Here is a 14,961-nt window from a genome sequence, read left to right as displayed (position 1 = left end):
ATTATGTGGAAAATAATGTGTTTTTTTAACCTTAAACCGCATAAACACATTGCATTACACCAAATACACAACATAATGTTCTTTTTAGCAACGTCATATGACCCCTTTAAGACATCAGTGATGTCAACCCAAATGCATGCTCTCAAGCACTAAATCAATGAATAGTGGGCTAGCGAAAGCAATATGCCAGAAGAGCCCAATGAACCCAACATTTTCTTAAATGCATAATTTAAACTTAAACCCTAAAGATTGCACACCTTGCATTTTGCTTTCTTAATAGTCTCCCATATAATTTTATCAACAGGTGTTTTGGCTGCAAGTGCAACTATAAAAAAAGAATATAGTTGCAGTTATAGTTTACAGACAGAAGCATTTCTAGTCACGTCTCTAACGCAACATCAAATTCTCAAGACTGGAAGAAGAGAGAACCTTTTAGTGGCATTCTGCCTTGTGCCAGAGGCACTTTTGGATGTCAGTGAGAGTGACACTAAAATACTGAAAATACATAATTTTTATGGCTTATGTCAAAGGAGCACTACAGACTTGCACTACAAACAGAAAATTTCAGCCTGGATAATCAAGTGTCTATGAACTGTTTAAAGGAATAATTATCCAAAAATGAAAATCCTGTCACTATTTACACGTAGACTGTTGTCATTATCAAAAAATTAATTTACTGATATATTAAAATATATTACTAAACATATTAGCTCATGTGAAAATCACATTATTACTTATGTCTAAAAAAAATAATTACAACAAGCACTAGAGAATGCAGTACAAAACAGATAAAGACTATATGAAGCATAATCATGTCTTAGTCAGATGTGTTTATCATGTCCATCTCATGCACAACTGCACTGACTTTTATATGGGCTTCTAGCATGGCTCATTCTATTAGAAATTAGAGTCTGAATCAGTTGTTTTATAAAATTAGTTGTGATTTTTGAATGAGTATTCTTTTGATCTTAATAGCATGAAGTTTGTTTTTGTAACAAATTCTAAACAAAAAATACAAAATGAGATAAATTAATTAAATGTGTTAAAAAAAGAAGAAAAAAAAGAAATCTAGTTTGTTATTTTTTTTTTCTTCTGTGGGGCTTAAAATATGAATTTTCGAAACATTTTTACTGATTTGCTCAGGGTCTTTTCAAGGTGCAGAAGATGATCTTCCCAAGTCGTACTGTAGATTACGACGTCATCCAGAGTCAAGCGGCTGACCAGTTTTCACAGTCTCTGAGGACTTGGTCCATCAGACGTTGAAACGTTGTGGGTGCCCCATGCAACCCGAACGGTAGAACCGTGAAATTAAATTGCCCCAGCGGGGTCCGGAACGCTGTGTAGGGTCTGGACGCATCAAATCTTGACTGGGCATTCAGTTTTAGAAAGTCAATGCAGATGCGCAAGGTGTTGTCTTTCTTCGGGACGATAACAATTGGGCTACTCCACTCACTCTTGGAGGGTGCAATAGCTCCCAACTCCAGCATTGTCTCGAACTCTGCCTTCAAGGGGTGCCACCAGCCTTTCGGGTACTCTGTACGGCCGCTGTCGGGAAGGTGTTGGATCAAGAAGGTGGATTTGCTGTTGTACCAGGTTGGTTCGCCCAGGCCTCTGACGAAACAATGAAGGGTACTGGTCCAGAAGGTGGTACAGTGCAGCTCAGCTTGTTTGGACTCTTCCAGATGAAGCAGATCAACACCTGCTGGCTGTGCTGGCGCTCTCACCGTCGGCTCTGGTTGTTCGTCCTCCTGATCCCCTTCCACTTCCTGAATTAGAAGCGATGTTTCAGGTTTGCTGGATGGCTCTTTCCACTCCTTCAGCAGATTAATGTGGTAAGTCTGTATTGCCTTGCCTTTGTCAGGGTGATGAATTTCATATGTCACTGGTCCCACCTTGCGAACAACAGTGTAGGGTCCTTGCCACTTCATCAGCAGCTTGTTTGTTGAGGTAGGGAGCATTAACAGTACCTTTTGTCCAGGCTGCAGCTCTCTGGTTCATGGTTCAGCGTGCTGGTCATACCATTCCTTTTGAGCTCATGGTGATGCCTAGCTGTCGATGCAGTAGCTTCATCAGCCATGACGTGAAATTGGTCCCTTGGTCTGTGAGGATTTCATCTGGTATCCCGACTCTGGAAAAAAGCTGGACGAGGGCGTTGATGATCTTGGGCGTAGTAATGGAACCAAGAGGGAAAGCCTCAGGATACCTTGTCGCATAATCACTGATGACCAAGATGTATTGGTGTCCTGCACTGCTCTTTTCCAGAGATCCCACAATGTCCATGGCAATACGCTGAAAAGGGACAGATATCACAGGCAGATGTAGTAAAGGTGCCCTATCCTGTCGGCACACAGCACTGTTTTTTTGGCATGTGGTGCAGTAAATCTGTACATCAGTGTACATGGAGGGCCAAACAAATCGTGAGCTTATGTGAGTGTATGTTTTCTGGAGTGCCATATGTCCTGCCCATGGAATACTGTGTGCTAAGTGTAAAACAATGGGACGACAACATGTAGGGACAAGCAAACGGGTGAATTCAGGGGTTTGCATGTACAATACATCATTAATGGCAACATACTTTTCCCCACACAAGTCAGCTTGTTTTCCCTCAAACACTTTAGCAAACAGTGGTTTCAATGACTTGTCAGCTTTTTGCAGTTCTGCAATGTTTTCTGGGACCTTCCAGCCGTGAACTTCAAGACCCTCAGTTTGGATCTCAGGGGCTGGGGTACCAAGACCTTTTTCTAGTCATCGTTGACGACGTGTCTTTCTGGGGCCCTTAGTCCCACCTTGCAACAGACTATGGTGTAAGTCTGGCAATGGCTGCAGACCTGCTTTAACCTGGGCTCGTGTTACAACAGGACAAGCAACATCAGCATGGTCAGAAGTGGTTACAAAGTCTCGGGTAGAATGCAAAATTTCAGTAAGCACTGGTAAGTCTCTCCCCAAAATCATGTCAGCAGGTAAATCATCAACAACAGCCACATTCAACAAATAAGTTTGGTCTTATACACACACATTAACTTCAGTTTGAGGGTACTGCTTCACATCCCCATGAACACATTGTACATTGACCAGATTAGCAAATGGAACATGTGACATGTGACTTCCTTTGAGCAAAGATAAAGAGCTACCAGTGTCCAACAGAGCATTCAAACATTGTCCATTTAAGTCACTTGAACATATATTGTGTCTTGCGTGTATTGTTCACATCAATGTCCTCCTCTCTTGGGACACAGCAAATACCAGTCAGTTTAGATTTACAAATCGGACACACTGTTGCCTTGAGACCCGGTTGTTGGTAGTAATAGCAAACAAGTCTTTTCTCTGGAGCTACTTTCTGTGCATGAGCAACATTTGAGTCAACATGAGGTTCATCAGTGCCACTGGGAAAGCTTTTAAAGTTACCTTTCGTGGGTTGAGAGTGCTGACTTCACGGTGAGCATTGATGTACTGCTGAGCCAGTTTAGCAGCATCAAGTCCAGTTGCTGGCTCATGTTCCTTCACCCACACTCGGATCTCGTAGGGAAGAACACGGAGTAACTGTTCCAGGACTATTGTCTCACCGATCTCATCCTTTGTATGCAGCTCAGGCCTCACCCAACGACGGTACAAGTTCCACTGCCGATGATACGTTTCAGTTGGTGATTCCCCAGCTGGAGTAGAAACAGCACGGAACCGCTGACGGTAGGTCTCTGGAGAGATGTTGAAATTTTCCAAGAGCGCCTCCTTCAGGTCAGCATAGATCTCTGCTCTATCCTCATCCATAGCCAGGTATGCCTCCAGCGCCTGCCCGGTTAACAGTGGAACAAGACGATAAATCCACTCGTCCTCTGGCCACCTCCAGGTTCTAGCCAGATGCTTGAAGCGACGCAATAAGTTCTCAATGTCCTCCCCCTGCTGGAAGACCGGCAACTTCGGCTCTGTTTGTAGCGTCGGCTGGCTGCTGGACCCCATGTCAGTTGGTGAGTCTCTGTCTCTCTGGTAAGCTGTACTTCTGCGCTGAGCTGGCGTTGGGAGCTCCATCAGTAGGCTTTCGACATCACTCGACCTCTCAACTGGCCGGACAGCTTGCAGAATCAACTCCCGTAGACTCTGTAGCTCCAGAAGGTAACGCTGCCCTCTCTGCTCTTGAGCGCTCAGAATATCACGCATCACAGCATACATCCCACCTCCAGATGATGCAGCAGGACTGACAGGTCTGACTTGAGGTGACGTGGACTTGGGACGTACGGATGGGAGATCCTCCTCTCTCTCCTCCTCTGTGGAGTCGACAGAGTCCCAGGCCACATCCTTTTCAGCCACAGCTTTGGACTGGGAGCGAAGCCCCACCCTATGCTTCCTGCCTCTCGTCACAGTCTTGCGAGTAGCCATTATATAAAAGGGTATATGTACATATTTACAACAACATGAATATACAAATATAACATCCACTCCATGTTTACATGTTTTCACATTTTAAAATAAATTAATATATACAAAAAATAACAGAAATAAACAGATTACAACAACAACAATGCAACATTTCCTATTTCCCCTTTAAGACAAACAATGGACGAGTCGGCTTCTGGTTGCTTCACGCAAGCGCAACGTAACTCTGGCACTATATAGCCAGGCCGCTGGGTGGCACTCGGGTTGGCCGGCCGATGGAAGGAGAGCAACGCGAAAGGCCGACTACACAGACGCAAACAAACACTGAACACAAGTATGTATTTACAACAAGAAACAAAACCAAAAGAAAACGAAGGACAACTTCAAAATATATGCGTGTATGGTTATGCGCAGCGTGGATCACTGTCGGGGATGGAGATGGAGTGAATATGTTTGCGTGTATGCGAAACCAGTATTAGACATGTGCCGGTATTCGGTAATGCAATATATCACGATAATGAACATGCACAATATTGTTATCGTGGGCACTTCAAAATACAGAGAATAATTATTTATTACAAATTATTCCAAATTTTAAATGCATTTTAAGAATAGTTTCCCATCAACTGGTCACAATGCACAACACCACTATATGCTGCGTCACAGACACGTGTGTACTCTAGGGATGTAACGATTAACTGCGAGCCGGTTGAAAATCGATTCAAATATGTGACGATTCAAATCAGTTGAGATGCTAAACAAATCGCGATTCATTTAGGTGTAGGAGTTTATATGAATGTATGTCTGAGGGGAACTTACTGTCTTTAGAAAAGTTTAGTTGGTATTTTTCCTTTTCATCTTGCCTCTGTATAATGCATATTAAAGTTCGTAAGTTCAGCGCTGCTTTGTTTACAGCGGAAACCAGGAAACGCTTTAAGCTCCACCTGCTGGCAGAGAGTGAATCTGCCTCTCATTCAACTTTGCTGTTTCATGCAGATATTTTTATTTATAGTTTCACAAAACTGAAGTCAAACCATTCTGTTTTTGCTTCAAATTTCAAAAATGTGCAGCATTTATAAATAACAAGCAATAATAAAAGGACACATTTAATGTATAATTTGTCTTAAATCTAATTTTGTTAAAAAAACTTATAATAACCGTGAATCGAATCGAACCGTGAAATCAAAACCGTGAATCGAATCGAACCGTGAGTTGAGTGAATCGTTACATCCCTAGTGTACTCTGATGTAAACAAGCACGGATGAGAAGCGCATGGCAGAACGCGTGAGACGCTCTGAATGAAAGCACATTCACTCTGACAGCAGAAGGCGGAAAGCCGTAAACAAAGCAGTTGCGCTACTTTCTAAAATATATTTAAATTATTTAAATAGCCATTCAGATTTGTGTATTCGCTATGGTGTTCATCACAGCGCCAAATATTTAGACTTAATAGGCTATTTATTTTAAAACTAAATAAAAACATTTTATTCTGGACTACAACATGCCCTAAATATTGTTTGAAAGTGTTTTGATTCTTTATTGTTCTGTCAAACTTTACATTAGGTCTTCATTAGTTAACATTAGTTAACAGACAGTAAACTGCCAATGAAAAAATCTTCTAAACATTCATTAATCTTGGGTAATTCCAATATTTAATAACACGTTGTTAAAATCAAAAGTTGCAACGGTGTTATTTAATGAGTTAACAAACTAAGAGTTGTATTTTTTTTTAACAGTTATTTATTAAATTAATAACTTCTGTAGCAAATGTAGCTATTGCTCATTGTGAATGTTAATGCATTAACTAAGGTTAACTAATGAGATCTTATTGTAAATTGATACCTATTGGTCTTTATAATTTTTTTGCACTTTAATCTGTGTAAAATTTTTAACAATACATTTTTTTGTGTATTGCTTTATTGTTTTTAAGTGTTCAGTTATTTTTGTTATAAGAAAAAAGTTATTAAACCTGTTATACTGTATTATGACAACACTTTTTTTGCAACTAAATTTCAATATCATGATAATACCGTATACCGTGATAAAAGCATTAGCAATTAATCGCAACATGAAAATTTGATACCAGCATATCCCTAACCAGTGCTAATGGCGTGCGTGTGCACCCACATCGCCTCAGCAGGGAATTACAGAGGAGGAGTGAGGTAAGATGGGGTGTGTCTGTGCTGCGCTAACTGACAGGGACAGGTCACTTTGCCACAGGTGTGCATTATTTTTCAATAATTCAGTGGTCTGTCATCAATTATTCCCTACACATTCAAGTGAGACTGCAAACTCGCAACTCTACTGGTAAAATATAGATTATTTTGCCTTGCCACTGTAGCTTCCATAAATTGCTCAAAATGACTGAAATACTAAGATACTATCAAATCCCATCACTGCTTTATGTCTGTCCCAGGATTTAAAAGTGTTTTTGGAATTTTTGGAAAATATTTACTGAGTTCAAATCACTGACTCATCAGTGACCCGACTGTCATGACCCAACTGACCAAAGCCTGTCATAGTGTTTTCTATGAACCTCTTCGTCCAAAAGGTGGCAGTATGAAGTACCTATTCGAATCAACAAAGTCGGATCATGCCCACCAATCCACCTTCAGAAGTTAAAGACCACTATATCTGAGCCAAATCTTGGTCTTCAATCATAATTAATTATATATTTTTCCCTTTTAGCTAACCGCTTTCATTGTAGTAGCAAGTAAAAGAGTGACCAGTACATTATTCAAAATTGGCACTTTGTTTTTCACTGAGAAAAAATACAGATTTGAAGGAAAGGAAGAGAGACAGATATGTGTGAGCCGTGAGGAATCCTCTTATTTTGCAGGGGACACGTTCTTTGATGCAACTCCTATGAATGCAAAATCTAATCCCATGAAACTAGGAAAGTAGGGCAAAAATATATGCAAATATGTCAGACATACAGCAAAAATGTTCAACGCTGCCCTTGGGGGAAGTGTGGGGGAAGCACCAAAAATCACAAGAGACTCTGGAAAAAGATGAGTTCCCTGGAGTCAGAGGTTCAAAACAGAACCCAAGCGAGAAGATCAAATCCTATCCTACAGTCAGGAGGCTGATACAGTAATTAGCCAGGATTTCTAGGCCAACCTAACAGAGTCTCGGGGCTTGGGGATATTCTCAACATATTAGAAGCAAATGCTGTTATTCCATGGGATATGTTTAGGCTGTTATTTTCTCTTTTCAATGAAGATGATTCTCAGTTTGTCACAACTCACAGAGAACAGCAAAATGTGAACATTCCTCTCTATATGATCCAGGTTTCCAATTCTGTTACTTCAACTATGTAAGTTTGGTAACATAATATTGTAATTTTTTGACATATAATATACCACTTATTCAAACAACTTTTCGAATCACTATGGCATATTATTTCAGCGAAGTAATGGCTAATTATAATCATAATCTTACTAGTTATAAAATGTTGTAGGTCTTTGGCTGTTTATAGGAAAAAATGCATACAAGTAAGTAGTTCTACACATGTGTTTTAAGGACAAAAATCTAGAAATGTCTCAAAATAAAACACCTAAATAATAACTGATGATGGACCATTGAATTATAATTGAAAAATAATGCACACCCGCCTCTTGTCGTGGTGACATTACCTCCTTGGGTGTGCATTATTTTTCAATAATTCAATGACCTGTCATCAATTATTCCTTACACAGTTTGCAATTGAGACTGCAAACTCACAGCTCTACTGGTAAAATACAGAGTCTTTTGACTTGGCACTGTAGCTTCCATAAATTGCTCAGAAAAAAAATAGCTGAAATCCTGAGATACTATCAAATCCCATCATTGCTTTTTGCCTGTCCCAGGATTTGAAATTTTCTTGTGCAATCATTGCCAAAGAGCGGGGAAGAAAAATACTAAGACCAACTCTCCTGAGCTTCTTCTTTCTGAATGGGGTGAAGTCAATGAAGAATAGGCAACAACCAGAGACAAAGGTCTGGCAACCCTCGCTTTACACTCCTGCAATTTTTAATGTGATAAATAGCAATTATGACATATGATAAGAAACGTTGCTAGTGTTACTGCGATTAATCCCACTTACCATAGACATCAAATAAACAGACAATTTTTGCCAAGAGACTTAGTTCTTTAGAGGCTCTAAACTTTATAATGATCTATATTATATTTAACTATATATAATATCAAGAGAAAGCATTCTTATTCATATTAATGGAAGTTGTCAGTAGGCGCAAAACTCCCATCTTTGCTCACAGGTGCCATGTTGTTTCCAGCCAATCATCTGAACCTAAATGTCATGTGACACATCACTCTGGAGCTGCACTAAAATAACATCAAGGGAAAAGCATAAATCCATTCCATGTTTTATTTAAGGAGGGGGGGAGGAGGAGTAGAGGTGGAAGAACTCCCCCCCGCAACCAATAAATATAATGAAGTATGTGCAATTTACACTTTATGTAAGGCATAACTTATCAAGCTGTAAAAATATCAGAGCCTAAATAAAATATTTTATGGCCTCAAAGCTAACACACGACAAAACCTTCATTTCAAATTATTTAACGTTTGTTCAGTTTAAAGCAGCTAAACAAGGTTACATGACATCCAATTTCACAATGCTGAGTTCCTAACAACAGTGACAAAACTGACTTGTCATCACTGCACACCCAGACTTTATTAAATCAATGCAATATATTTCTGACACTGATTAAAGTTAATACTTAAAATTTGAAGTCTGTATAAACAAGTAATTGGAACAGGACAAACAGATAAACTAGAGATTTCTGTAGACATCAGGCTCCTCATAGCTTGATCATACAGAAAGACAGGAATGAAAAACGCAGCAGTAATAAATGCCACTTACCTTTAAAATCTCTCCTCGCTTGAAACTTAATTCATCATCCGCAGTAGCTTTGAAATCATATTTAGCTATTGCCTCCATGGCATGGGCTGTGTGGATGTGAGACAGATATAAAGCTCCAGAAGGAAGTGCTTCTATAGGCAGAATAACAGCCCTGACTGATCTGATTCAATCTCCTAGTATCTGTCCTTGTCACTGCTGACCGTGGAGTGACAGATCTTCCTTGTCTGGGTGCTGTCAGCCTGCAGACAGACAAAAAGATTTGAAGCAAATGTAGTTGTCTATTGACGAAGCATCAGGAAAAAGATTGGATTTTTTTCTCCCTTTTAATCAGATCTGGTATGAAGCAGCTGTGCAATGCATGCAAATATAAAGGGAACGGAATAACTGGGTCGAGCTGACGTTTTCTTGCAACCGACTATGAGCCAATAAGAGGAATCAGATGTAGCTAATGTGGGGTGTCTTGGGTGATACTGGATGCTGGTGAAAGAGTCATGCAGACCCGACACACTGGTTGAAATACTGACGTCACAACAAAGGGCTAAATACATGTTAACTAATTACAATTACAAACAAATTCTTCATTCCTGAGTGAGATGCATCATTACAGACATTCATGTCAAGATCTGGTTGCTTTTCTACGCTACTGCTTGAGGTTTTAATTCATACCAGTGATTTGAATCAGTTGAATCGACTCACTAAGAAGATTCGTTTAGATTCGCTCACTGATTCATCCAGAGGCCTTTTCAGTGTGAGTGTTTGAGTCAACCGATTCGTTAAAAACTCATCTACAAATCTACTAAGAAGCTCTAGTGAGAAAGTTTTACTCGTTAACTGACAACAAAACAGATCATTCAACATTACTAACCGAACGAACGACATGCCCCTTCTCCCTTAGTCGGTCAGCAGATCATTGTTAACAGGGCCGTTTCTAGGCAATAAAAGTTGGGGGGGCAATAGGGATTTCGCCTAGGGAGTCAAATTGGCTAGAAACGGCCCTGATTGTTAACGAAAAAATGGACAATTACTTCAAATCCAGATCGTTCGCGAATTTTAATCGAAGTCAATCGTTCAGTGACAATCCACCGAGTCTCGTTCAGTAAAGGAACTTATTCGGTCAAACGATCTAACCAGTGAAAATGCTCCCTCCGTAGCCCGCACACGAATGATATTTGCTCCTGCTTATAATCCATCCGACGGCAGAAAATAACACCAATGGAGTCACGCGCTTATTTCAACGAACAAAATACGAGACTGAACGAGAACGATTCACCTAAATGATTTGTTCCACTCCACTATTCGACTCCGCTAGTGATGCGACATTCTAGCACTTCGCCGTTATAATCATGCAGTCAATACGCTGCAAACACGCAACGAAGACTGACCTCCGGACAGCTCGCCCTGAAGTAAATTTGCAGTGTGGGCCCTGGGCGTCAGTTACGTCGTTTGTAGACAGCTTCGTTGATTATGATAGAAGCAATAGTTTGCCGCTTCGCGTTGTTCGTCTACAGTTGTTGTAGTATAATCGGTCCCGTATGTAAATAGTTTGGGTTAGAGGAACGGATTCGTTTAATGATAATATGCTGTGATGGTGAAGATGCGATCCTTTGTTTTGACACCAAACTTTTCAGCCTTGTGAAGCATATACAAACACCACTAGAATTTCCTTCGCATTTTTATTTTCCCTACATCTAATCTTTAAAAAATGACCAATCTGACTGAAAGGAGTCGAACATTAGTTATTCCAATGCAACTATCTGCTGATTAGATAAGGAAAAACACTTACCCAGCGCACAGAGGTGCAGAGTCTCCCTCTCCGATCCCTCTTACGCAGTGAAATAAAGACTAGCCTACATAGAAATACTGCACTTTAACAACAGTCAAATCATGTTCATAGGGTTTACGGTTGCAGTTAAATTTCCCGACTCCGCAGTAGCTCCGGGAAAAGCAAGCGGGCTGTTAATTTCCGCTTCCTTCGTGTTATGGTCCGCAAAGATGGAAAGGTCCAAACATAAACTTCACACACACTGAAATAATAGTGAAACTACACAAATCGACAGTGCACCATAGATCCGTTTGATTTAAACGCGCGTATCCTCTTATCTAAACCTTTTAATCTCGCATTGAAGATTGCAGTACAGATTGGAACTAAACAGAAGAGAATGGTTGTTCCAGTTCTCTATGAGAAAAATGCAGCATGACACAGAGATGAACGGATCGACATCTAGTGGATAAATAGTGACATTGCTGGACCCCATAATTCAGAGACATTTCTGGCTGCAGAAGCCAATTTACAGTAAATGTGAGTAAAAATACACAGCAACACTTGTTGGGTTGGTGCAGTGGTTAGGAAACACAAACAGACCCACACGAGCCTCGCATCAATATTTGAACAACTGCAAACCTTTTTAAAAAAGAAGACGAAATAGTGATGCCCTGATGGATAGAGGTGCAGTTGCCATTTCATAACTGGAGGTGTCAGCTGGTGTCCAAGGACAGTGAGTGTCTAACTAACCCATCTCTGCAGAGACACTGAGACTTGTGGATGCTGCTGCTCTATCTCGTGCGTCTTCAAACAAGTTTTCCGCGTTTTTATCCCAAAGAAATCAGATATTTGTAGAGCCCATGTTTGCTTCTGTTTTATTATTTTTTTATTGATTGCATGCATCGATAAGGTATGTAATGAGTACGGTGGAAATAGTGTATAGAGTTATAATACTATAAGTAGCAAATATGAGGCGGTGACAAAGGTGTGACTTTCACTGTGAGACTTGAAGTTATTAGCTGCTTTGTCTGCAGAGGTAGATGTAGATACGGCATTTCTTTCGCAACTTTTAACATGGATATTTCTGAAGATTCTGAAAACTCATCTCTGCTTCTCTTTAACTCGTCAGGACATATAACAGGTAGGCATATTTCAGGGAAACCGTATTGTGGAAGTGAAGATAGAAATCCAGTTTGATTTAGAGCAAATCAGCTGATGTTATAAGCTACTTCACGAACTGATTTAAGGAAAAGTAACATGCATTATTATTATTATTATATAACTAATTATATTACGTAGTATGAATGCAGCCTTTCGTTCTTTCTTTCTTTCTTATGGGCATTCATAAAGTATGTATTTTAGGCACTGTACATTCTTAAAAAGTAAAGGTACTTAAAAGGTTCTTCACAGCAATGCCATAAAATAACATTTTTGGTTCCACAAAGAACCATTCAGTCAAAGGTTCTTTAAAGAACCATCTCTTTCTTACCTTTTTTATAATCTGAAGAACCTTCTTTTGCCACAAAGAACCTATTGTGAAACAGAAAGGTTCTTTATGGAACCATCTTCTATGGCATCGTGAAGCACCTTTATTTTTAAGAGTGTAGCTACCATTTCTTTTAAGTTTATCACCATAACAACTGCATAATAATGATTTAATTAGCATAAGAATTAACAAAAAGCTGTTTAATAAATGCCGTACACCATATGTCAACATTTTTCTCTTTAAAGTTTGTTCTTTATATATTTTATCTATTATAAACACACACACACACCACATATGGATCTCGTTCTTATGTGTGATTTCATTGTGTGTTTAGTGACCATGGGGGACCAGAATGGAAATGCCAGCTTGCCCAGTATTTTTGGGACCATATGTTTTTTGGGCATCATTGGAAATTCTATTGTCATCTACACCATCATTAAAAAGACCAAATGCCAGGCTAAACAAACGGTACCAGATATTTTCATATTCAGTCTCTCTATTGTGGATTTGCTTTTCCTCCTCGGCATGCCCTTTCTTATTCATCAGCTCTTGGGCAACGGATCTTGGTGTTTTGGAGCCACCATGTGCAAAGTCATCTCTGCCCTAGATTCGAACAGTCAGACAGTGAGTACCTACATCCTCACAGTTATGACCTTGGACCGGTACGTGGCTACTGTCCACCCGTTCCGCTTTAACCACGTCCGGACAACCTGTATCGCCAGTGGTGTGGTGGGGATGGTGTGGGTGCTTTCTCTCATCTCCATTACTCCTGTCTTAATGTACACTGGCTTGATGCCTCTCCACAACGGCCAGGTGGGATGTGCTCTCCTGCTTCCGAATCCATCCATCAACATCTGCTGGTTCACTATCTATCAGTTTGTGCTGGCATTCGCCCTTCCGCTCATGATTATCTGTGTGGTGTTCTTTAAAATCTTGAAGCACATGTCTACCTCAGTGGCACCTCTTCCCCCGAGGAACCAACAAGTGCGCACTAAAAGTGTGACTCGGATGGCTGTGGCCATCTGTTTGGCTTTTTTCATCTGTTGGGCTCCATACTACATCCTTCAGCTTGTCCATCTGGGAATACAGAAACCCAGTGCCTCATTTTATTATGTCTATCACGTTGCTATTAGCATGGGCTATGCTAACAGCTGCATTAACCCTTTTCTTTATATAATTCTGAGTAAGACCTTTAAACGGCAGTTTATAGAGGCTATCCGGCTTGCGCATAACCACTTCCGGGTCAACCCGAGCAGCACGGAGGCCACTGTTTCCCTCCGTCTGACCGCAGACTGCCAAAGACATATTCCTGCTAACACCTCAGAGTAATATACTAATGTTTTTTTAATTATTATTTTTTTTATTAACACAACCTAATTTTAAGAATACTATGGTGATTACAGATGATTGAAGGCTGAAGTGTGAGTATTTCAGTGAGTATTTCTTGGTCCAGTTGCAAAGATATATATTTAGGCTTATGACAAGCAAGAAAATATCAAGAACAATAGAATGACTGACAGTCAGATGGAACAGTCAGGATGAAGGGAAGAATCGGATGACGGATGACAGTAACCGTCACTGGCAGAATACAAAACAAATGCAGCTGCTTGTCATTAAAACAATATTCTGCTTCAGTATACAATATTGATTAAAGAAAATAAAAGAAATATAAAAAAAAAGGAAAAAAACAAAGTGATTAAACAAGAGATCAATATTTTGTAATCTCTGTGTGCTATGCGTGTATTTGCATTTGCATCATGTATTTGCATTATGTTTTTATACATCATCCCATAAGGATGTTTACTGGAAAAAAACTGGGAATGTAAATATGTGTGAAATTTTGTATCATGTTATTTGATCCACTGAAATATTACTGTAAGTTGTGTTTTTTTTTTTTTTGTAGTGAAACAGTAACACGTAAGTGTTGAGTATGTGCTTGAAATTTTATTGTGGTGATTGTTGTTTTGGCAGACACCCTTGGTTTATAAGAGTCAAAAGCCAGTGTTTTTAAATCACACACAAATAAAAAAAAAACTTACCATATCAGGGCTGTACAGTGCGATATATATGTCACACGTGCTACGAAAAAACTGGTCTGTGCGATGAATAAATTTACCACTGTAGTGTTAGCTCAGCAGTAGAGTTACTCTCACGGGACACGGCACTTATGCGCAATCACAAAACTACATTATTTCCATCTGCTTTAAAGCAATACCGGTTAAACCTTTAATTCACGTGCTGTTCTGAATGCGCTTTTTCTGAGCTTGTACTCATGAAGCGAGCTCACACTGAGAGCCTGTCAAAAAGCGCCTGATTATTGAACTAAGTTGTCTTTCGCGTCTGATCGATTTCACGTCTTAATACTGTCAAAAACACACAAGGTTTACATATAAACACAGTTGGTTATATCTGAAATGAAAGTAAACAGTTGAGAGAGAAACGTGTGAAGCTTTTAAAGGGACAGTAGCTACTAAATATGCTGCC

At 39.8% G+C, this 14,961-nt stretch overlaps 2 protein-coding genes across 3 annotated transcripts in view; one reads left to right on the top strand and one right to left on the bottom strand.

The window, feature by feature from the left end:
• Nucleotides 1–11,519, bottom strand: part of LOC107704009 (growth factor receptor-bound protein 2-like) — a 24,786-nt gene extending 13,267 nt beyond the window's left edge. The window contains exons 1-2 of one of the 2 annotated variants that reach the window (XM_016506830.1): nucleotides 11,013–11,519; nucleotides 9,230–9,468 (exon numbers count right to left, since the gene is read on the bottom strand). In XM_016506830.1, the coding sequence (XP_016362316.1) occupies nucleotides 9,230–9,307 (78 nt within the window). In that variant the 5' untranslated portion in view covers nucleotides 9,308–9,468; nucleotides 11,013–11,519. Of the gene's footprint in view, nucleotides 1–9,229; nucleotides 9,469–10,611; nucleotides 10,636–11,012 lie in introns of those variants that run through there. The other variant, XM_016506831.1, reaches the window with a different exon arrangement.
• A 546-nt stretch (nucleotides 11,520–12,065) lies between these two features.
• LOC107704000 (melanin-concentrating hormone receptor 1-like) lies at nucleotides 12,066–13,806 on the top strand. Its single transcript, XM_016506814.1, has 2 exons — nucleotides 12,066–12,132; nucleotides 12,812–13,806. Exons 1-2 carry the CDS (start codon nucleotides 12,066–12,068, stop codon nucleotides 13,804–13,806), a joined length of 1,062 nt encoding a protein of 353 aa, XP_016362300.1.
• Nucleotides 13,807–14,961: the final 1,155 nt, after the last annotated feature.

The sequence above is a fragment of the Sinocyclocheilus anshuiensis genome, unplaced genomic scaffold, assembly GCF_001515605.1.
Source record: "Sinocyclocheilus anshuiensis isolate Anshui unplaced genomic scaffold, SAMN03320099.WGS_v1.1 scaffold1477, whole genome shotgun sequence".
Taxonomy (NCBI): domain Eukaryota; kingdom Metazoa; phylum Chordata; class Actinopteri; order Cypriniformes; family Cyprinidae; genus Sinocyclocheilus; species Sinocyclocheilus anshuiensis.
This window is presented reverse-complemented; position numbering and strand designations above follow the sequence as displayed.